General features: G+C 48.9%; 1 protein-coding gene and 1 pseudogene across 4 annotated transcripts in view; one reads left to right on the top strand and one right to left on the bottom strand.

Moving 5' to 3' along the window:
* LOC146202230 (complement factor H-like) overlaps positions 1-23,575 on the bottom strand; it is a 277,186-nt gene that overhangs the window by 124,272 nt on the left and 129,339 nt on the right. For 2 of the 4 annotated variants that reach the window (XM_084588027.1, XM_084588026.1), the window contains exon 13: positions 2,308-2,369. The exons of the other annotated variants lie outside the window; for them this stretch is intronic. In XM_084588027.1, coding sequence (XP_084444153.1) covers positions 2,308-2,369 — 62 coding nt within the window. The remainder of the gene's footprint in view (positions 1-2,307; positions 2,370-23,575) is intronic. 4 annotated transcript variants of the gene reach the window in all.
* LOC146202232 (uncharacterized) lies at positions 20,151-21,312 on the top strand (annotated as a pseudogene).

The following is a 23,575-nucleotide window of genomic DNA, read 5'->3' as shown; positions in this document are numbered from 1 at the left end:
TCAAACCCATCATTTATCAAATGGACAATAGCGGCTACTTAATTTGCTTACAGTGCCACCAAAGCGAGCTTTTCAAATGCATGATTCGATGCCGGTCTTGCTGTTATCAGTTTCGAATAAGAAGAATTAAACCCATGGAATGCTCGTCGTGCAGGGTCATAAATGCGACAGCAGAGCTTTGTTTTCTTTTCCTTTTTTTTTTCTACAGATGTGTTCCACCGCTTCGCCCTCGCCAAAAGTGCATTATATATTCCGGCACATGCAGTGCAATTTTAATGGCAAAATTGTTTTCCTGATTAACCTACCTGAGTAGGTATAGTTCTTTAAAAGCACAGTAATAAGTGTAGCACATTTTCACTCCGCCTAGCGCGAGTGATGCGGGGAAATACACCAGAATGCTTACATCACATGAAGATCGTTTCCCTCCGGTGTGGCATTTCGCCTCCAGTATCAATACTATATCGCACCTAAATCACACCTAGTCAAAAGCGTGCATTTACTTTGCTCTGCAGAGACGCCGCGATTCGCAGTATCTCGTGATAAAAAAAAATGAGAAGGGTTCAACGCTGCTGTACTCACTGTGGAGCGAAAGCATTAGCTGCGGGTGATGATGATGATGATGATGATGATGATGACCTGAGACAAAATGGCACATACCAACGGCGGGGGACTAGCCGGGGTGAATTGTAGATTGTAAATATTTATGTTCAAGGACTGGAGTATTCAGATAAATATGGATCTTTAACTAGAATTTGGAAAAAAAAATGAAAAGGAAAAGAAAAGGTAATGAAATCGTACCTAGCATAGGAATCTACCTGCTGAAATTATGTAATCATGAATAAAATCGCAAACTGGTTTTAAGGCATACCCATTGACGCTTGCGGGTGATCCAGCGTTCTTCTTCCTCTTCGCCTTCCTGTTCTTCTTCGTCTCCTTCTTCTTGTTCTTCTTCGTCTCCTTCTTATTTTTCTTCTTCTTCTTCTTTCCCTTCTTCTTCTTTCTCTTTCCCCTTTCACTTTCCTGTTCTCTTTTTCTTTTCCTTTCTCTGTTTCTTTCTCTTTTCCTTTCTCTTTTTTTTTATCTTTCTCGTTTTCTTCTTCTTGTAGCTACGCCTCTTCACACGACGTAGCTGCGCCCACCCGAGGTGTTGACAACCTACCCCAAAGTAGCTTTCGCTACAAAAAGAGAAGACTGAACACGGCAGTTTCATTTCAAACCTACGCGTAGCGACGTTATGGTTTCCGGTATGGTTCCGTTTCTGTCACTGTTTATTTTGCTCTCGAAAATCGCTGTATTTATGTAGCATATATCACTATACGATACTATTTGGCTGCTATGAATTAGGAGTGCACATACTGTTGTGTTCACGACATTCCAGTTTGCTACCGCTGCTTGTGGGCCCTTCTTTTGAAGCCAAAAGCATCTTTGCTCCTATTAACTCTCTTTATCAACTTTGTTATTAAATGTAGATACAACGAAGGCGCGGCTCGTAGCCAAGCTGGCAGGCAGGCGAGGCGGTCAGTGCTCTTTTAAGCTAATTTATAGAAACAGAACTTCTTCCGAAAATTACAGCTGTGATGCAACAATCATGCACGAAAGAGAACGCTCACAATCTGCCGATCGGCGCAGCCAAGCAACAGCGAGTAGCGTGCTCCGTCCTACTATATGCTTGTAATTTGAAGGGGACGATGCATGTCCGATCTTAGGGGCGGTATAGTGCATATTCACGCTCAAATTGAATAAGTGATAAGGACGAGAAAAGCGACGCGCCGCAGTGTACAGTCGAGCGCGATTTGAAGGTTATCGCGCGAGCATCGACCAGCCTAGCACTCCAGGCACCTGGCGGCCGGGTTTGGAACAGGAAAAATTATCATTTCGCACTCTTCTCTTCTTTGTTCGCTGTTCCATACAACAAGCCTCACCCCCGCGACAAACTCACCGCCCTTTCTCTCTATTCTAAGCTTTCTATTTGTTGTGATAAAGAGTCGAATTTCAGATAATACCGAAGAATACGTCGTGCGCACAATGGTCACTGCCTGTTCGCAGAACCAAAAGAAAAAAAAAAAGAAAGCGGTGTCCCAGCAGGGAGTGACGGCTGCTGAAGGAACAGCAAAAAGAGTGAGGGAAGCTGCCCTGATACCTCCCTCGCCTCGGCAGAGAATTCTGGGCCATGACGCTGTTCATGTTACCGGTCGACGCTCGCGCGATAACCTTCAAATTGCGCTCGACTGTACAGTGCGGCTGTGCGTAGCCGTCCTTACATAACCGCTTGGAAGAGTTGAAAGCCTGGAGCGCAGAACACAATACCTGTCCGATTCGCTTGAGACGATGTACAGTAGTGCCGTCTATATCAGGTACGATACATTTCTCTGAAAGCAGAAATAGTAGATAAATTAGTTCATTGTCGAAACATTCCTGACATTCCATGTTTTATGGATAGCAATGCCGCCGTCACAGAAAACGATGCAGTGTATACATTATATACGGCAATGGGCTGCTTTAATAATTAGAACAAGAATGACAGCCTGTAAGCGCGTTTCCCATGTTTTGTCATTGAATTAGGAATATTAAAAACTAATATAAAAGGTATACAACACCTAGACTGACATGTTTTTGTCAATGACACAATCGGTTATGCAGAAAGTGCAGGGAATTCTGGAAGGTGTGACCGTAGTCTGGCATTATACGGCCCTCATCCAAACTACTGCTGCTTGGCGCGTTTATAAACTCCTCGAATATGCAAGCTGACGGCGCGCAGAGGAAAAAGTTCACCAGTTGGAGGATGAGTCGCCACAGCGCGTGCAACAATGGCTGCTATTCCATCGCGGTATACGGTTGCTGCGCGTCCCCAGATCGCAGGCGCCAAGCTACAGCACCCTAACACCACGGAACGCGACACCTCCGCTCACACTGTTCAGCATATCCATAGACTTTGGCCTTCAGATTGTAACCGCTGATAGTTATCATGCACCAGTGTCAAAATTCATCACATCGGCCATTCATCGCGGTGGCAAGGATGTCCTCTTCTATCCCTTTGGTGCCCATATCCACCATTACCTCATCTCTTAGGTATTCAGTCTTTGATCAGGATAACCACTCTGGCCCCGTGTAATGTTACCAGCCAGAAGAGGTCAAATTCATTAGTACAGCGTCAAAGAATGTTCGCGCCAAGCCGGCAACTGTTGAATCATTCATCACCTATCTTCCCACCTTGCTATTCAGTTCGTCGCCGTGCAATTTTTGATAGATGTGCAGGACAGGTCTTTATCGTCCTGGCCCCGAGCTTCGGAGTCTCACATCCGCCGTGTCTTCGGCGAGTTGTTCATAGTTCTTGCCTGCCGGCACTGCCTAAACCTGTAAGACGTGCACCGAACAGGCCTCACTCCTCTGCCTCATCCGTCATCCTCTCCCAGAAGACACGACTACATGAACACTACCACCCACCGATCTCAGACCACCGCCATCTCACTCAAGACCGCACCGACCACTGAAACATAAGAAGAATACACCCCCCCCCCCACCCCCCCACCCCTTTGCTGTAGGATGCGCCCATAGGACTAGCGATTGGCGTGTGGCGGCCGGTGGCTCAGAAGTAAACAGGCTTCATCTGCTCATCAGCTGATTGTCTCGTCAACTGTGGCGGCAAATTTTTCACCTCTTCTATTCAACCATTCGGCACGTCAATCGTTACCTCGTGCGTTTCATTTTATGTTGCATTCTTCCTTTCCGCGATTGGGATGACGCTCAGTGGACTCTGGCTTTGGGCTGGACTAGAAGACAACGAATAGTAAAGCTGCACAGGAAGCAGCATTTGCCCACTCCTTAAGCCATTCAATCACATCACCATCTATAGACGATTTTGGTTTTGATGCCTGTACGCTGCTATCTCAAGTATATCGCTGCAATCCCTATGAGCCAAACAGGGAAAGTCCACACTGACTCTTCTTGACGCCGTATGGGGCTGAGCATACGCTCTTGGTGCCACGGTAGCGGTAGTTTATAATAGCTACTGCGCGGCGCTCGTAAAAGCTGTCCGGTACCGTGGTGCTTTCTTGAGCTTTGCTTGAGCGTGCCAGCAAGCCGTACCATCCATGTTGCTTTGTGGAAGTGGCTGGAAGCAGCACTAGCGGACAAAGCGACTGCGTACTGCGCTCCGCTTCCACAGGCCGAACTCTCATTACTGGTGAATTTCACAGTTTCTTATGAGAATCTCTGTTATATATTTCACGATGCATGTATTTTCAGTTAGGTTTTATAACTGTAAGACTAACTGTAGGCACTCAGGCTATGTGCTGAAGTAGAAGACGACGAATTGTAAAGCTGCTCAGATAGGAGCCAGCTATCGAAAGCGGAATGTAGATTCACTACGCGAGAGATGCTTTCAGTTTATCGCCGAACGGATTAAGTGGGCAGTGCGGCCCGTTTTGTGCTTATTTTTTCTCCGCAAGGCCTATTTCTGTTCGACAATGGGCTGGCTTCAATTACCATTAAATGAATTCAGGTTGAGCAAGTAATCACATCATAAGGACCCGCTGAGGCTCAGTAGCTCGGACAGTCAACATCTGATCAGGAGGAACGGCTTCATTGCTGCCCCGGTGACCACGTTTCCATGCAAGCGGAAGAAAGAAGGCAATGGTAATACCTTGTTTCACGGGCAACGTTCGCCGTGGTTAAATCGCTGACTGCTGTTATCGCGAACCAAGCTTGGCGACCTCGGTTTGCGTAGTTAGATGAGAAACAGAAGTGTAGGCGTATGTGGCGCACCGGTGCCCAAATGCGGAAAGCGTACGATCGAGCTCGCCTGCTTCAACAACAATTTCTGAATATTTAGCCTAATTAAACCTAGTGTATAAGCGAAAGCTTCATTACTCATGGTTACACGTGGTAAAGCTCCTTATTTACACACCATTGGTTCTTTGGATATTGCCACAAAGAAATGAAGTAGTTTCTGTTAGTCTCAACTTGACGAACTTGTAGAGTGGACAGTGGAGATTCTCGCTGTAAGATCCAGTCTATGGGCAGCGTGCAAAAAAGCCCAAAGGGCAGCACTCGCGGTGAAGAGGCAGCGCCATGAGCGGTCGCCGGAGGAGATTTTCCGGGAGAGTCGCTGCCGCTATAGGCAGGGCGCGCGCCTAAATTAGGCATCTGTGAGAAAGTAACCGCGGTCAGTGCCGAAAATGACGGCGGTTTGTGCTAGCTGGAGTGGCGTGGCATTGGATAAATGATGCGGGAGCCACAACCGCACAAGACGAGGAGATGCGGACAAACCTGACTATCTGCTGGCCATTTATTTCACGGCTGCAAGCACGAGAAATAGGAAGACAACAGCTAGGAGCAAGGCTGGTAAAGTTAGGCAGAGCAAAAGAACGAGGGAACAGGATTAAAATTATACGACGAAAAAGGAAGTAGAAAGTACACATTTGTGGGCAACACCCGGGCCCCTCGGCACATGTGGTACAACTTCACACAAAGCCAGCCTCGAACGCTTCAACCAAAGAGAACTGGCTGAGGAAGCATTCTTAGGGAAGAAAAAAAAAAGGGTTGGGGATGGAGGGAGAGAAGTGAAGGCTGGCGAAAAAAAAGAAGTTGGGGATCGACGTACCCCTCATGAGGAGAACACAAATTACGGCAGAGCGCGGAGGAAAGGATGCGGCTGAAAAAAAGGAATGAGCTGAAGAGAAAGAAAAAGGAGTGTAAGAAAAGGCACAATAAAAAAGCCGCAAGAGAATTTCGTTAAAATATTCTGCGCAAGAAAGACAACTAGATGCGCAATGAAAGGGCTATAGATGGGCCCGTCAATTCTCTGTACATTGCACCAGTGGTAGTGCATGCTGTTGTGGATAGTGACTCATTTTGTAAATAAATACGCCGCGCCACAGATTAAATAAAGATTATGTAATGATCAACTTCGGCCACGGCACTCTAATGGACGCGCACTGTAGTTCTAGTCCACGCGCTTTCCTTTTGTCGGGCACGCTAACTGGGACAGGTAATACAGGAGCCTAATTGATTTGTTGTCCAAATTTTGTTTCTTATATGCTGAGAAAAATTACGTATTCAGGGGATTGTAGCGGCGCTCTCTTTAGGAAGGAAGTGGTGTGAGGAACCCGGACATGGACTGCCGGCTAACTGCTCGTCGAAACGACAGTGATCCAATGTTCTCGGCGTTTTCTTGCTTAAAACGTGTTTGGGGACATGAAATCCATTGTGCTTGGTAAGTGAAAATGTCTGCTATTGGCCTCGAGATCGAGCAGATTCATCCCCTAGCGTCGTAGTAGCAAACCCTACCCAATGTGGATGTGAGTTCGCGTCTCGTGCCAGCCCGCAGGGATTTACGTGCGCGCGTGCGGTGTGTACAAGAGTGCTTTTTGTTCGTTTCACGATTCCTGTTCGCTTTTGCTTACTTATCTGCATCTTGCAAAAGAACTATGAACAGGCTATTACGCCCCGCTTCAATAAAGAAAAAAAATTCTTGTCCATACAGAGTATGTCGCTGGAAAGGACATATCATCAGTCGCGATCTTCAGCGATCGACGGGAAAGCGGTGTCTGAAACGAAGCGCTGCAGTCGTTAGGCGCCGTGTCAGAGCAAAACAGGTTGCTGCCGTCAATACAACTTAATGCAAACGCTCGAAAATCGTATATACCCGTTTCTGTTTGGAATACCGCAACTACTGAAACATGCAACCGCAGACTGCTGCATGCCAAAATCCAGTTTGAGCAAGCCACTCTGTGCCTTCGGTATTCAAGATAGAGTTGTCTGAGTACTTTATTATTATTATTATTATTATTTTTCTGTTAAGCCTCTGTCGCTATGTCTCAGGTAGGGCACTGGACTGCTGATTTTGAGAACGAGGATTCGATCCCGGCCGTTTCGAAAGGCAATTATCTGCTGTAGAATTTGACTGCATGTTAAACAATTCTATGAGGTCGACAACACCGAGGCCCACCCCTACATCATCCGTCATATAGCCGATGTCATATATGCATTTAATTTCTTTTTTTTTCTGTTGAAGGATTCTGCGCATCCGTAACAGTGGTGATGAGCACATTTCGCTTTAGAGAAATGCTCGAACGTTTGAGAACGAAATCTTCGCAGCACCTGTTAAACTAAATATTACATAACACACATAGATCAATGTACACTGGCAGCCCATTAGCTAGAATCATTAGAACACCTTTTCGTATGAGCTGTTTTCGAGCAAACTGGTTGTTTCTGACAAGGGGAGTAAAATAGCTTCATACGGGGTTAACCATCGGCGTTTATAGTTCAGAATAAATACATATTTTGTGGAAAACCAGTTTCCTCCCCCTTCGCCGCGACCGACAACCACCACCCCAACGAGCTTCATGGCAGCGCCGGCTGAGAGAGGAGGTAAATACCTCCCCTTGGGGGAAGGAGACCAGCGATGGGTGCGCCACCAAGACGTCTACGCAGGTTCCCGCGAGAAGACGAGAGGAAGCTTCTGGATCCAGCTGGCAACGAGAGCGGTCGTCTCCCGCCGCCTCTCTCCGCAAATGCCGGGGGATAGCGGGCACGGAGTACGCTGCGCACACGGGAGGACCCGTCGTGCACGACCGCCCATCTTCTGGTTCCCAACGGCGAAGCGACCGGTAAATACCGCACGCTCTCGCCGCCTACCGCGGCAAACGCCGTGGTATGGCTTCGTCCGAAGAATGCGGCGCGCACGGGAGATCCCGGCCGCCATATTCACGACGCGTTCAAATGTCCGCCGCCGAAATCGCACCCCCATTTCCCAGCCGGTGAGTCAAAAGCCCTTCTTACGTAGCCTTGCCCTTCCAAGGAAAACCTTGTTGATGTATAGCTAGCCGGCATGCTCTGTATTATTTGCAAGTGCAATAAATAGCATTGGAGTATTACCATGTGTCGTCCCCGTCCTTTGTCCCTTTGTTCCCCTCCGCGGCTCGCTAGCGAGGACGCAGCACCTGCGGAGTAGGAGCGGGGCGGAAGACCGTCTCCCCTTCAATATCCCCATAATGGCGCCTCAACGTGGTTCTCTCGTGCAGAAGCACTTGAGCTACTTACCCCTCCCTAGGGACAAAGGACGATAGTCAGTTTGCGGCGTGGAGTGCCTGCCCGGACTTTTAACATTAGGCCTGACCCGACATCGCTATGCTAGCAAGGCTAATATGGTTTCTTGACGGCGAGGTGGGAAGGGTTGCAGCGAGAACAAATGGTCGTGCATGTATTTGTGTGTGTGTGGAGCATTTTTATTCGTGTGCGTGTGTGTGTGTGTTTATGTGTGCCGAGACCTTCGAGAGGTGCAGCCACGAGGTCCGTACATGGGGCGCGAGACCGAGCCGTCCACGGAGAACAGCACGCCGGAAGCGAGTGAGTGCCTCAGCCGGGACGGTGGCCCTACTTTTCTTGTATATAGTTGTAACCTGTAAATATTTCCTCTTCTGTCTCTTTGGCTCTGGGAGCCAGGTGCCGCAATCGGCTGACTGGTATTGCAGCCGTGATTGCCGGAAAGCACCGGGGCGCTCCGACACCGCTGGACGCGGTGGGCGCCGTTCGCTCAGAAGTTGCCTTTGGATGGCAGCGAGCGAGTAGGGTCACCCTGGGTTCCTTGGCGGAGATGCACATCCTCGCGGCGTTGCGTTCTAGCTATTTTCCTAAGCGCTAGAGCGAGTAGGCTTAAGGCTCTTTTTGGGAGCTGCCTGTCGCACATCGCAGGACAGGCTAACCGTGGCATACAGCATGCGCAAATGCGTTTTGCTTGTTTTATATTGACCTCGCTGTAGCCGAACATCTCGCTGAATTAGAGAAAGCTAACTTCGTTCAAATGAACTTGGTATTTTGGGGCTGAGAAGGCAAATCGGAAATTTCGTGGAACGAGGTTATTATGCCGGCAAACGAACCGCGGATGCCCGTGCTTCGTTCGGATTAACGGAACGCAGTGCGGTGCCGGATAAAATTGTTTGGCGCTTGCATTGGCCCGCATTTTACCAAATGGTCATTTTGCTCAATTTATTCAACCTTTTTGGAGATCCGGAGGGTTGTGCAGACATCAAGTGAAGCCGCCTGGACCTGCTGCCATTGTTTACGTTCCTGCCTGCTGCCCTGCGGCCGTGAATCACCGAAGCTCGGAGTCTCACGGAACCAGTCCGGCTTAACGGGAGGGGAGGCCAACCCCCTGCCTGCCGACAAAGGTGCGTCAGCGAGGCCAACACCCTCCCGTCACGCTGGCTTCTGGGACCTGCCGATGGACAGCGGGGCCCCTTCACCTTGCTGCTCGTCGTTTGGGTTGCACTAGTTTCTTGCCTGTGCGAGCTGCCCTGCGGTCGTCATTGCAAGCCTCGTTGGACCCCGCGGATGGCATCCAAGGAGCAGCTTAGGTGAACATTTAAGGAGGGAGGGATGTGGAAAACCAGTTTCCTCCCCCTTCGCCGCGACCGACAACCACCATCCCAACGAGCTTCATGGCAGCGCCGGCTGAGAGATGAGGTAAATACCTCCCCTTGGGGGAAGGAGACCAGCGATGGGTGCGCCACCAAGACGTCTACGCGGGTTTCCGCGAGAAGACGAGAGGAAGCTTCTGGATCCAGCTGGCAACGAGAGCGGTCGTCTCCCGCCGCCTCTCTCCGCAAATGCCGGGGGATAGCGGGCACGGAGTACGCTGCGCACACGGGAGGACCCGTCGTGCACGACCGCCCATCTTCTGGTTCCCAACGGCGAAGCGACCGGTAAATACCGCACGCTCTCGCCGCCTACCGCGGCAAACGCCGTGGTATGGCTTCGTCCGAAGAATGCGGCGCGCACGGGAGATCCCGGCCGCCATATTCACGGCGCGTTCAAATGTCCGCCGCCGAAATCGCACCCCCATTTCCCAGCCGGTGAGTCAAAAGCCCTTCTTACGTAGCCTTGCCCTTCCAAGGAAAACCTTGTTGATGTATAGCTAGCCGGCATGCTCTGTATTATTTGCACGTGCAATAAATAGCATTGGAGTTATTAACTATGTGTCGTGCCAGTCCTTTGTCCCCTTTGTTCCCTCCGCGGGTCGCCAGCGAGGACGTTGCACCTGCGGAGTAGGAGCGGTGCGGAAGACCGTCCCCCTAATATCCCCACAATTTATAGTCTCATAATAAGATGAACTCCATTTCTTCCAGGATAGTTTTATATCCGGCACCTGTTTTGAGAGTAAATCCAGTAGTATGCGTTGTGGGGCTAGTTGGTTCATACTCAGATAGGTTTTATGCGCTCAAAAAGACGACACAAAAAGACAAGGGAGACAGGATGCGCTCCGTCCTGTCTCCCTTGTCTTTTTGTGTCGTCTTTTTGTGCGCATAAAACCTATCTTGGAAGTAAATGACAAGACCGCACAGCAAGTCACTGCTCAAAATTAATAACAATGGCAAAGAAATCATCCTTCAAAACTTCTAGCCAGAACATCACAGCGACCGCAGATTTTACGATGTCTTCGCAGATACTGATTCGTAGCTTGCACTTTAACGTTACTGAAAATTAATCACTGATAGTCCTAAATTTTGTCAAGTGTGTGAAAGTTCTGTCACATGGTGAAATTCATTGTCAGTGAAAAAAATAATTACACTACTATTTTAACATTTCTAAATATCACACGCATCCGAAATTTTTTATACTTCCCTCAGTTTCACAAAATCATTCAGAATCATTTCACAGTGCAATACCAGATTATCTGCCGCAAGAAGCATCCGCCTTGTCAGCTAGGCAAACTCAGTCCACTCACCGCTCTACACGTGAGCAGTCAGCTTTCCTGTGCGGCGAGGGGCCCCGTAGAGTGTCGGTTTAATCTAATTTTTGGGGAATACTTGTGCCTGTTTGTCAGCCAGAGTTGATGTACACTCAGTCTACGGCAACCCGCCGGGCAGTACGCTGTCACTGCTGCATTTCACCTGCTTAATCCTCAAGTTCGATATAATGAACCAGGCTGCATCGATTCAATATTAAATACTACAGGTCAGAGCACGAACCTTGATCTCCGTTGGCTTGACACTAAATTTGCATGTCTCACTCGTATAAGACACGCGCACGCTCTTAAAATGACGATATGTCATGTTCAGGCCTAAGTATGACACCTGTGAGCGCCGTACAACGCAAAAATCGAGCAAAGCGATGCCAGTAGCCTTATTTTCCCACAATCCGCGAATGTTAATTTTAATTTTTTTTTTTGCTACATTGGCGAAATCCTCGAATTTTTTTCTTCTTTCTACAACACTGGAACACTCTCAACCACTCTAAACAGTAAATCGCTGGTGTATTGCATAAGGTACGTTTTCATCGCCAACAAACCCGCCGTAAACTCGGGAGCAGACATACGCCGCGTGTGTTTCTGCGAGAGCCGCTGACTCTATCGCCGGCTACCGATCCCCACTATCGAAGCGGCGGTGGCTCCACCTCTAGGTTGATGTCGCGCCGAATAGCAAATTGCAACGCATCAATCCATATGTGGCCTAAGAATGTCAAGAATAATAAGAACCGAGGAGGAATGCTACCCACGCCAGCGTATATTCGCAGCAGTTGTACGGTGCTGCCGGGCGTGCGTCTCCCGGACGTTCTGTCCTTTCCGCCACGATGTGCGCGCCCATCCTGCATGGTGTCCATAAAGGAATCCCACTGAATCGGAGACCTTGGTTGAAGTGGCTTAACTCCAAGTCGAATCTTTGGTTGAAGCTAAGGATGAAAGCAGGGTCTCATTTGGGATCTTTGTTTAAGTCTCTCATCATTAGAGTGAGTTCTCCCTGGTTGGAAAGGTTTGGCACACAGCTTGACATAACGGTTAAGGAACGGTCGACATTGGCTTACGGAGCTATATGCGACTTTGGGATCCGTCGGCGTAGCTTCTCGTAGCCTTTGCTGATGCTGCACTGAGTACGCACGCTTGCAATTCGTCTCTTCAATCATCGCGTCTCCCGTTGGGGTGGTGCAGTGGTTACGGCGCTCGACTACTGTGCCCAAGGACGCGGGATCGAATCCCGGCCTCAGCGGCCGCTTTTCGGTGGAGGCGAATAGCAAGGTGCCCGTGTGCTGTGCGATGTCAGTGGACGTTAAAAACCCCAGGTCGAAATTTCCGGAGTCCTCCACTACGGCGTCTCTCATAGCCTGAGTCGCTTTGGGACGTTAAACCCAACTAACCAACCATTCATCGCGTATCTGACAAGTCAGCGCACGTGCCCCGGTCACGGAGTAAAATAAGACAGGAGCGCCGACACTGGCGCGCTGCAATGAATTCGGCGTAGGTCGATTTTCCTACGCGAACGCCGAGCCCGCATCCGGCGCTCAGCTTCGCGCTTACTCTCTCCCTCCTCTCCCCTTTCCTCGCCTACGTGGCTTTGGCCACGCTTTTCTCCTCTCTATCCTCCTTGCAGAAAGCGACAAATCGGTTCACCACTTTCTGACAGTGTTGCGAAACGAAATTCGGCCGAGCTCGATACAGGCGACCGCGCGAGCGTCGTCTGCTAGCCGGAAAACGCACAAGTAGAATCGTGGTCATCATTGCGTGTACGCCAACCTGTACCTTTTTTTAAGATTGTTGTGCGCTCTGCATCAGGGGAAAAACTTGAAATGACGCTTGTAGTGTAAAAAACAATATTACTCTATTGGAGTGTCCTAGCTACTCGCTGTTCTTGTATGATGGGTGAACGCCAGTGCACTCTGCAGTGGCCGGTTTCTTTTTCTCTTTTTTGGAATAAATAAATTTCTAAAATATTCATAGTAGCTTGCAGTGATGGCTTTGCATTCAAGTACTTTTTCCCCGGTGTGTGTTTGCATGGCCTTGGCTACATGGCCGAGAAACGGCTCGCACTTATGTTGCAATATTTACCCTCAGTCATTTACAGCCATACCAAGTTATTCGCTCGACGGTGACCTATCTTTCTGCCACAGACGCTGCATCTACAACATTGAGCGGCAGAAATGTGACAAACATGCGGATTATGCGCGCGCTGTGCGATGCTGGCGCAGATTCAAGAGCCCTAGGTAGCCAAAATCGATCCAGAACCATCCACTTCGGACTCTGTTCGCCTATGTGCAGGCGCCGGACACTGAATGTAACATCAGTACCATTTTTCTAATCGTATTACTCACAACACTTTCATCCACAGGACGCAAAACAAAACACAGAGACGTGAAACCCGCTGTCTGCATGGGAATCTTCGGATTTCGCGTATGGGAAGGAGTCAGCAGGACGCGCCATGTGGGCTGTATGAAGCAAGCGAACACAACGCGACTGAAAGAGATATAGGGAGCTTGCATGAAGCGATGCATGCTGGGTAACTCGCCATGATGCTGTCGCTGGCAGCAGTGACGCAGCACGTCACTCACACTAGCCTCGTCTGCATGGTTGCGTAGTGCGCGCAGACGATGCTGGCGCGATCAGACCAGGCCGACTGCGGGTTCTTCAAAATTCCAAAAATACGTACGCACGAGTGTGGGAAGGCAAAGGATCCCTCTAGCGTCGCCGACGCGAATGGCTCGCACGGGCCAACACACGGAGGTCGACGCCAATCCGGGAAAGTATCAAACTTCTCGCCAGAACTAGAAGTCATGAATGTCGGCGATATAGACTATGTCGACGGGCGGCCACAGGTCCAGACGCATAGTACAGCACAGTTTGCGCCTCGCGTGAACAGGTCCGCGCCGTACTGCTTTGCCTTTCTTCATAGCGCGCCCGATTTTTAGGGCACAGCGTCGACACTTAGTTCCTCACTGATATCTTACAAGATCTTGCACGCACCTAAGGACAGCACATGAAAAGCCGCTTGTTTGCTCGGTGGACCGTCGAAAATGACAAGGCACTCGCTCCATTCATGCCTGGCTGCTCTTCCCGCCGTCTGCTCCCAGCGATATCATCATGGCGGATTACCCAGCATGCATCGCTTCATGCAAGCTCCCTATAAGCCAGCGATGAGGCAGGTAACAGGTGACACCTTAGTGCAGCTCGGATATGCAGAACAACGCGATTTCAAGGCATATATTCCCGCGGCAAAGCAGCTAGGTGATAGGCAAGTGCAGCGACAGGAAGCAGACGATAAATGCAGCGGCAGCACAGAACTGTCGGAGCGATGGCGCGGCGGCGGTACGCTTCAACAGCGTCGGGGACGGTGATAGGGAGCCCTAGACGGTGATAAACCCTAGAAACATCTTTCGGATCAGACACCAAGCTTTCTCCGACGTTACTCCGTGGCCGCGGCTTTTCTCCGCTGCAGAACGAGTACGCGGCGCATACGTAGTGAGGTGCGTAGCTGGTGATGATGCCACACGCGGCAACGCGGGAGGAGCGGCGGCGACGGCGGCGGTGATAAAGCCCCTTAAGGGACTTTAGGCGGTGACAGCGTGCGGTGCCGCGTGTGGTATCATCGCCAGACAGCGCGTGGATCGACCGGTTGTCATGGCAACGGCGCATGCGCAGTTGTGGCCTCCACCAGCTCCGCTGATTTTGGCTTTACATGGCGTAGAGAAGCTTTCGCTTCAAAGTTTTCCGCGCTAAATCGCGTTTCAATAACAGCACATGAAACAAAGCTGTGTTTGGAGTGTAGTCCGATGCCCCGTTTGCGGAGCCTTCGAGTACGTCCGAAGTCAGAGCAACAGCGTACTACAAAGCAGCCCCGTCCCTTGATTGCAGCGTCGCTTGCGCGATGTATTGTTGCGCGCAACCTCGAAAAGCGTTCGATCTCAGCTGCGCAATGAAAGTAGACAAGTTCGCAAATCTTAAAGCAGCGGATGCGGCGAGCTTACCACAGCGGCACAGCCCACAAGAGTGCTGGATGGCAGTGCTCTGTCCGTGCACTACTCCGTGGCCATCGGCAGCGGATTCAAGTACATCAGTCGGTGCGACAAGAGATTTCGAGCCATTTCAACGCGGCGCAGATGGCAGACCGGCGACCAACGCTTTCTCCAGACGGCGTGTTCCGAGGTGTTAGATCACCATTTGACTTTGTGTATGTGCGCGTGTTTTTGCGAAAGCTTGCGAAGTGAGGATCTAGAGGGAAAGAGTCGTCGCCCCCTGCTGTGCAAGCAGATTTGCTAATGCCGGCGAGTGAATTTTGTGTCGTCCGAAAAAGGATACATAAACCGATGCGTATGCTTCTTCGGGTCCGTACCCCCTTTACCTCTGGACTTCTGTGCGTATAAAAGCGGAGGTGGCTTCTGCCGAACAGTCGCCGTCGAGACACCTGATGTGTGTACGCGTCGCCTTTCTTTTTTGGACCTGCTACTCGGGTCGTAATTACAGGATACAATGTTAAACATTATTTGTGTTAGACGATGCGTGTTTGGCCAGGATGTGCTGATGCTTTCCGCGGTAACCCGAGTCACGAAGCCAACGCTATCCTTGGGGCTTGCAAGCCCAGTTCAACTGTTGGCCAAGCTGGCATGTCCACACACCCAATGCAAAAACTGGTAAGTTGCTGTGGGGTGCTTCAAGAATGATCCTGCACAAATGAATGTTACTGACGGGATAACACCAAGAGGCGCCAGCGAAGAGAAGCGGTCAAGTGTAAGCTGCGATGCTGAACGGCATGACTACAGGTTTTCCCTCTGAATTTAATCCTAGCGCCAGCGGAAATAATCTGAGCGCCGACTGATATAATCTTAGCGCCATGCAATATAATTCGAGTGCCAAGTATTTAAACATAGCGCCAGCGTATTTAATCCAAGCGCCAACTCTAATAATGTCCGCGCCAACCAATTTAATCCGAGTGCCAACGCAATTAATACAAGCGCCAGCGAATTTAATCCGGGTGCCAACCAATTTAATCCACATGAGAAAAATGAATGTGGTGGAGGGCTCCAAAGCATCAAACATGAATTCCAGAAGTAAATAGAAATTGAGATCACATTCCAGACCATGCGACAAGTAAGCGTCACATCTGCATGCACTATTTCGCTTTGCTCTTATATTTTTGCAACAACCAAGAACCATATGTGCAGCTGAAAAAAAAAAAAAAGAGGTTTGTGACACGTCTCTTGCAGCTTTTAGCTTAGGCGCTGTCGTGACGCTGGGGCTACGTCGACCCGGCCTTCACTTGGTAGCGTGCGGAGACTCGGGGTTGATGAAGGATTGAATCTTCGAAGTTGGTAAAATATATACAAGCAGGTTTAATGGCACTTTGAGACAACTTATTTACATGAATATTTACATGAAAAAGAAGGGTACATCAGCAAAATGGCAAGCGTTAAGAGTTCATAGCGAGAAGCGACTGGATGAGCCGTTTACCCAGGGCTCAGAGCGACATTTCGTGCTCTGCAACGTCCTTAAAACCCCCTATGTCCAGCCCCTCTCTGAAGATGCTGACCAACCAAATCCAGGGCACGCCCCTCAGATATCGGCATCCAATCGAACACATCACTGCACTGATGGTCTGAAGCACTGACTGGCCCGGCATTGTTTCGTTGGGCCTGGTCACTTGTTGGCGGGAAAAGCTTGGGAACGGCGAGGAGGTACATTTCTATTCTTCAGCCAAGAATCGATAGGCTGGTTCCGGCAAGTGGATTTACTTCTCAGAAACCCAAGTGCACGTGCGCGCCACATAATGCTCCCAACATTGTCCCTTTTCGACAATTGCAAATCTTTCCTGCATTCCCGGGAAATAATTTAATGGCCGTATGCGTCATGCTCCTTTCTTGTCCTGCACGTCAGCGGACGTGTCACTCTGTCGTCTCCTTTGGACAGTAGGCATTCCTCACTGGACGATAAGGCTTCTTGACGGGAAGGGTGAACAATTGAACCAAAGCACTTCCGGCTATTTCCCGCAGGGGGACATTTCTTTGTGTTTTTCTAGACGTTCTCTTGACAGGGTCAATTTGGCATTTGCAGGGTGACCACAAAGCAAAACAGGCTTACAAAACAGGATTCCTGGAAACAGGCTCACTTAGAGCCATTGTACCAACAGCACATATCCACAGCACTTATCCATGCCCACAGGCGAACAATAGAGCGCGCAAGTGCGGATGATGCACGGTCGTAACAGCGCATGGCAAGTGAATAAATATACCTGTCGTCTTCTAATTGTTCGGTTAAGCACTGCTTATCATGGGTTGTCTTATGCACTGAATCTGCATGCTGATGGCAAGTGCGGTCTTCACACAACAGCCGGCTGTTTTTAGAAATTGCAACCCGTGCAGAAATGTATTTAGGTTTCTAATCATGCTTTAACACCACTAGCAGAAAAGGATCAGTGTAACACACAGTTGATTTCGGCGTGAAAACTTATAGTAACGCTACCACGGAAAGAGAGAGCGCGCCCCTGCTTTCAGTCTGGCCGCGACACGGTAGAGTGAATGAAACTATGTACACCGGAGCTTACAACCGAGACCAGGAATAGCTACTGGCTTCTCACTATGGTCACCTTAGCAGCAGTACTTAATTTGCCTGGGCGGCAATCCTAGCAGCGTAGGTTGCCAACAAACTATAAGCACGTACAAGCACAGAAGTAGCCGACTAAAATGCAATTTTATTTTCTAGGAGACATTAGGCAGGTCTAAGTATAACTCAGAACGTTTTACATATCGTCTTCATGCAAACCTGCCGGTATAAAAGAAAAGTTATGGCGGTCAAAAGCAGCACACTCTACCATTTGTATTTGCTGCATAGAGTGTCGGGCAGCGTCGAGCAACAAACTGCGCCGGTGGTCCTTTTTAGTCATTCCGGGAGGAGTGATTAGCACCAGGTCTCTCCGCTCGCTGAGGAAAGCTTTGACTTCCGACTTGAACTTCGAAAAGACTTCCTCTATAGGGGGTATTCACTGACGCGCTGCATTGTGGGTAATTGAGGCACAATCGGCCATTTTTGTGTCCACGGAACAAACAGGGCGAACGTACGTATCAAGTGCTGTCGTGCGGTTCTACAAGCAGTGGCATCCGCAGCTATATGTTGTTTACTGAGCTATCGTAGACTGTAATAGACGCGTGCACAGTGTCAACAACGGAAGCTGAAGAGCTGCGCGAACGACCTCGGCATTTTATGGTTCCGGAAGTACACACGAACAACAACGAGATACCTCACCGAGACGCGACGTCACGTATGGCTGGCACGGCTCAACCGCACAAGTATCATGGAATATGAGAAATGTATGTCAAAATGGGCTGGACTGGAATCTTCCGGATGTGCCTTAGCAGCCAGGAGCTCTTGTCACTATCCGTGCACGACTGTCCTTCACGCACTCGGAAGACACATTCCCGCTAAAAGAGCAGCGCGGTATCGCTTTCAGTCATGCGCATGCATGCAGCGCGCCGCCAACACCTCCTCGTCGTGGTTTGCTGCAATAAAATCCTTCATAGAGGGCTCGCTAAACTTTGTGTTTGTCGTACTTGCCTCATTCGATCAGAAGAAGTCGGATGTTCGCATCGTCTGTGTCGGCTGCTAATCAAAGCAGACCGCATGCAGATTCGGCGAAGGAACGTAGGCGGGCAGAGTTGTTTTGCAGAAGGTTTGAAGAACTTTACAAACTTATTTATCTCTAATAACAAATCAAGCTTAGCTTGGCCAAAACTGCGCTGTATTTAAAGAGTTTTGTTGCAAAAAGTTATTTCGAGCCCGCAAGGCAACGAGGTGGCGCCACCGGTGTCATCGCTGTGGCCTGTGGCAGCGGTTTCTTTTGCTTCCTTACCGGCACAGACGATGCAAACATCCGACTTCTTCTGATCGATTGCGGCAAGTACACGAAACACGTTTTGTATAAAAGATACTGACTACCAAATGCCATTTCTATGCAGAATATCAGCTACAAACACTCAGCGGTTTAGTTGGTATAAACGTTGGACGGCACGCACGTAATTGCACAAAGAGCGAGTTCGTCTGCTTCAACCGCGGCTCTTAACCCAGCCGTTTGTAACGTAGTTGCATTTTTCGAGTGGTCAGTAGGCTTGCGATTGGTTTCTTGTGACGAAGCTCGTCCGTAGGACAAGGCATATTAATGTCGCACATATTTATGCGTGGGCACAGGCCGACGCTTACCGTGCAGTTGCGCATATCGACTGGACACGGGTCGATACCAAAGTTTTGTTTCGTACAGGTCTCTGTCCGCATCGCGCACACTTTGCCGTTTGCCGATAAATCAAACTGCCACTCATAATACCGACTGAGTTTTCATAACAACGGTGCTGGCATGAGGCAGAGTGGCAGATCAAACGAACGCGCGCGAACAGCTAACCTAACCGCCGCCCCGTACTAGTACTACAGGTTTTCCCTATGAATTTATTCCTAGCGCCAGCGGAAATAATCTGAGCGCATACTGATATAATCTAAGCGCCATGTAATTTAATTCGAATGCCAAGCATTTAATCATAGCGCCAGCGTATTTAATCCAAGCGCCAACTCCAATAATGTCCGCGCCAACCAATTTAATCCGAGTGCCAACGCAATTAATACAAGCGCCAGCGAATTTAATCCGGGTGCCAACCAAATTAATCCACATGTGAAAAATGAATGTGGTGGAGGGCTCCAAAGCATGAAACATGAATTCCAGCAATAAATAGAAATTGAGATCACATTCCAGACCACGCGACGAGTAAGCGAAGCGTTAGCTTATTGGATGACTTGCGTCAATATTATGACAAACGCACAATTTCGGCACTGAAATACTGAAGGGTCCCAGAGCTGTGGCGCACTGGCTCTATATTCCAAGAGGACAATTTATCCCAGAAATGTGCGCACTGCTGATTACAGAATATATACAGAATTAAAATGTCTTCGATGAAACACAATTATTTTATCACACAATTAAAAAACGTTTTAATCAACCGTATCTAATTTAGCGATATGTAATTTCATCAGCCAAACATTACACAGCCAATGCCAAAAAGTTCCAAAGCAGACGACAAGTTTTCCGCCTCCGTTTACTCGATGCCGAATTGTCGTCTGTTTTTGCGCTATGCTAGGAGAATGGATGAAAGCACGGACACGTGAATTCACTATTAGAAATAGGCGTACTTTCTTTTGCAAGAAATAGAAATGTTTTCTCAAAAGCATAAAACAAAAACTGCTAGAAACGCAGAAGACAAGAGATTTCAAAGCAGGCGGCAATCTTCGCGCCTCCGTTGTGTGTGCCGCGTTGTCGTCTGCATTTGCACGACGGAGTAGAGCCGGACGGTGGTGGTGCGTACTCGTATCATTAATTTTGCATTAACTTTAACGCGCATTATTTTCTTCCATGGAAGCTGATGAACAGTGCCCTGACATCCTAATCGGGCACCGAAAACGGGGACCGCCGTTCAAGCCTCCAGGTGCACCAAAAAGAAAGAACAGCAAAGTCTCCGAGCATGACAGGGCCAGAATTCTCGGAGTGTCGAGGCGTGGAGGAGATGTGAAAAAATTGGCAGACACGCTGGGCATCAATTTAAAGACGGCGAGATCCATTGCAGCGAGCGATAGAGAAGCGTTGAAGAAAGGCGGAACATCGAAGAAATTCGGAAATGAGGTAGTAACGGCTCTAAAGAATATTGTGGATAACAACCCTGCTTTCACGCTAAAGCAAATAAAGCAAGCAGTGGAAGAAGAATTGCCAGGAATCGCCATCAGCACAAGTAGCATTGATCGCCTACTGGATTCGCACTGTTACGCTATGAAGTTGATGACTCAGAGGGCCATTGACCGCAACAGAGACGACGTGAAACGCAGCCGCAAAAAATGCGCGCAATGGTTGCAGTGTAAAGGGCCTTGCTTGTGCAGGATTTACATCGATGAGACCAACTATAACATATGGTGTTCAAGGAGCTTCGGCCGTGCAGTGAAGGGGCAGCCTGCGGTGCAGACGACGACTGGCACCAAAGGAGCAAACCTTAACATTCTCGCCTGCATGTCCGCAAATGGTGTCATTCATTGGACGGCCGTAGACAAGGTTCACTGGGTCGTTTTCAATTAATTTTTGAGCGACATATCAGCCCGTGTCGAAAGTGAAGAGCCTGGTTCTGAAGCGGTTTTTATTTTTGACAACGCTCCAGCTCACAGCCGTGCGGAAAAGGCAAGCCTGGCCAGTCAGACGCACTCGATCAAGCGGCTGCCTCCATATAGTCCATTTTTCAACCCTATAGAGGAAGTCTTTTCGAAGTTCAAGTCGGAAGTCAAAGCTTTCCTCAGCGAGCGGAGAGACCTGGTGCTAATCACTCCTCCCGGAATGACTAAAAAGGACCATCGGCGCAGTTTGTTGCTAGACGCTGCCCGACACTCTATGCAGCAAATACAAAGGGTAGAGTGTGCTGCTTTTGACCGCCATAACTTTTCTTTTATGCGGGCAGCTTTGCATGAAGACGATATGTAAAACGTTCTGAGTTATACTTAGACCTGCCTAATGTCTCCTAGAAAATAAAATTGCATTTCAGTCGGCTACTTCTGTGCTTGTACGTGCTTATAGTTTGCTGGCAACCTACGCTGCTAGGATTGCCGCCCAGGCAAATTAAGTACTGCTGCTAAGGTGACCATAGTGCGAAGCCAGTAGCTATTCCTGGTCTCAGTTGTAAGCTCCGCTGTACATAGTATCATTCACTCTACCGTGTCGCGGCCTGACTGAAAGCAGGGGCGCGCTCTCTCTTTCCGTGGTAGCGTTACTATAAGTCTTCACGCCGAAACCAACTGTGTGTTACGCTGATCCTTTTCTGCTAGTGGTGTTAAAGCATGATTAGAAACCCAAATACATTTCTGCACCAGTTGCAATTTCTAAAAACAGCCGGCTGTTGTGTGAAGACCGCACTGGCCATCAGCATGCAGATTCAGTGCATAACAGAACCCATGATAAGCAGTGCTTAACCAAACAATTAGCAGCTGACAGGTATATTTATTCACTTGCCATGCGTCTGAGCTAAAAGCTGCAAGAGACGTGTCACAAACCGCTTTTTTTTTTTTTCAGCTGCACATATGGTTCTTGGTTGTTGCAAAAATATAAGAACAAAGCGAAATAGCGCATGCAGATGGGACGCTTACTCGTCGCATGGTCTGGAATGTGATCTCAATTACTATTTATTTCTCGAATTCATGTTTTGTGCTTTGGAGCCCTCCACCACATTGATTTTCCACATGTGGATTAAATTGGTTGGCACCCGGATTAAATTCGCTGGCGCTTGTATTAATTGCGTTGGCACTCGGATTAAATTGGTTGGCGCGGACATTATTCGAGTTGGCGCTTGGATTAAATATGCTGGCGCTATGATTAAATACTTGGCACTCGAATTATATTGCATGGCACTTAGATTATATCAGTCGGCGCTCAGATTATTTCCGCTGGCGCTAGGATTAAATTCAGAGGGAAATCCTGTAGTCAGAGCAGGACACAAATATGGCGTCGACTGAATACTGACGTCAGCTGTGACGTCACGTGAATACCCCCTATAGGGTTGAGAAATGAACTGTAAGGAGGCAGCCGCTTGATCTAGTGCGTCTGACTGGCCAGGCTTGCCTGTTCCGCACAGCTGTGAGCTGGAGCGTTGTCAAAAATAAAAACCGCTTCAGAACCAGGTTCTTCACTTTTGACACGGGCTGATATGTCGCTCAAAAATGCATTGAAAACGACCCAGTGAACCTTGTCTATGGCCGTCCAATGAATGACACCATTTGCGGACATGCAGGCGAGAATGTTAAGGTTTGCTCCTTTAGTGCCAGTCGTCGTCTGCACCGCAGGCTGTGCCTTCACTGCACGGCCGAAGCTCCTTGAACACCATATGTTATAGTTGGTCTCATCGATGTAAAACCTGCACAAGCGAGGTCCTTCACACTGCAACCATTGCGCGTATGTTTTGCGGCTGCGTTTCACGTCGTCTCTGTTGCGGTCAATCGGCCTCTGAGTCATCAACTTCATAGCGTAACCGTGCGAATCCAGTAGGCGATCAATGCTACTTGTGCTGATGGCGATTCCTAGCAATTCTTCTTCCACTGCTTGCTTTATTTGCTTTAGCGTGAAAGCAGGGTTGTTATCCACAATATTCATTAGAGCCGTTACTACCTCATTTCCGAATTTCTTCGATGTTCCGCCTTTCTTCAACGCTTCTCTATCGCTCGCTGCAATGGATCTCGCCGTCTTTAAATTGATTCCCAGCGTGTCTGGCAATTTTTTCACATCTCCTCCACGCCTTGACACTTCGAGAATTTTGGTCCTGTCATGCTCGGAGACTTTGCTGTCCTTTCTTTTTGGTGCACCTGAAGGCTTGAACGGCGGTCCCCGTTTTCGGTGCCCGATTAGGATGTCAGGGCACTGCTCATCAGCTTCCATGGAAGAAAATAATGCGCGTTAAAGTTCATGCAAAATTATTGAAAACACGCAGACTACCACCTGCCTATAATATACGAGTACGCACCACCACCGTCCGGCTCTACTCCGTCGTGCAAATGCAGACGACAACGCGGCACACACAACGGAGGCGCGAAGATTGCCGCCTGCTTTCAAATCTCTTGTCTTCTGCGTTTCTAGCAGTTTTTGTTTTATGCTCTTGAGAAAACATTTCTATTTCTTGCAAAAGAAAGTACACCTATTTCTAATAGTGAATTCACGTGTCTGTGCTTTCATCCATTCTCCTAGCATAGCGCAAAAACAGACGACAATTCGACACCGAGTAAACGGAGGCGGAAAACTTGCCGTCTGCTTTGCAA

The sequence above is a fragment of the Amblyomma maculatum genome, chromosome 1 (genome assembly GCF_055883805.1).
Source record: "Amblyomma maculatum isolate TAMU_Amacu chromosome 1, ASM5588380v1, whole genome shotgun sequence".
NCBI lineage: Eukaryota > Metazoa > Arthropoda > Arachnida > Ixodida > Ixodidae > Amblyomma > Amblyomma maculatum.
The sequence above is the reverse complement of the archived record's forward strand: the minus strand, read 5'-3'. Positions and strand labels throughout refer to the sequence as shown.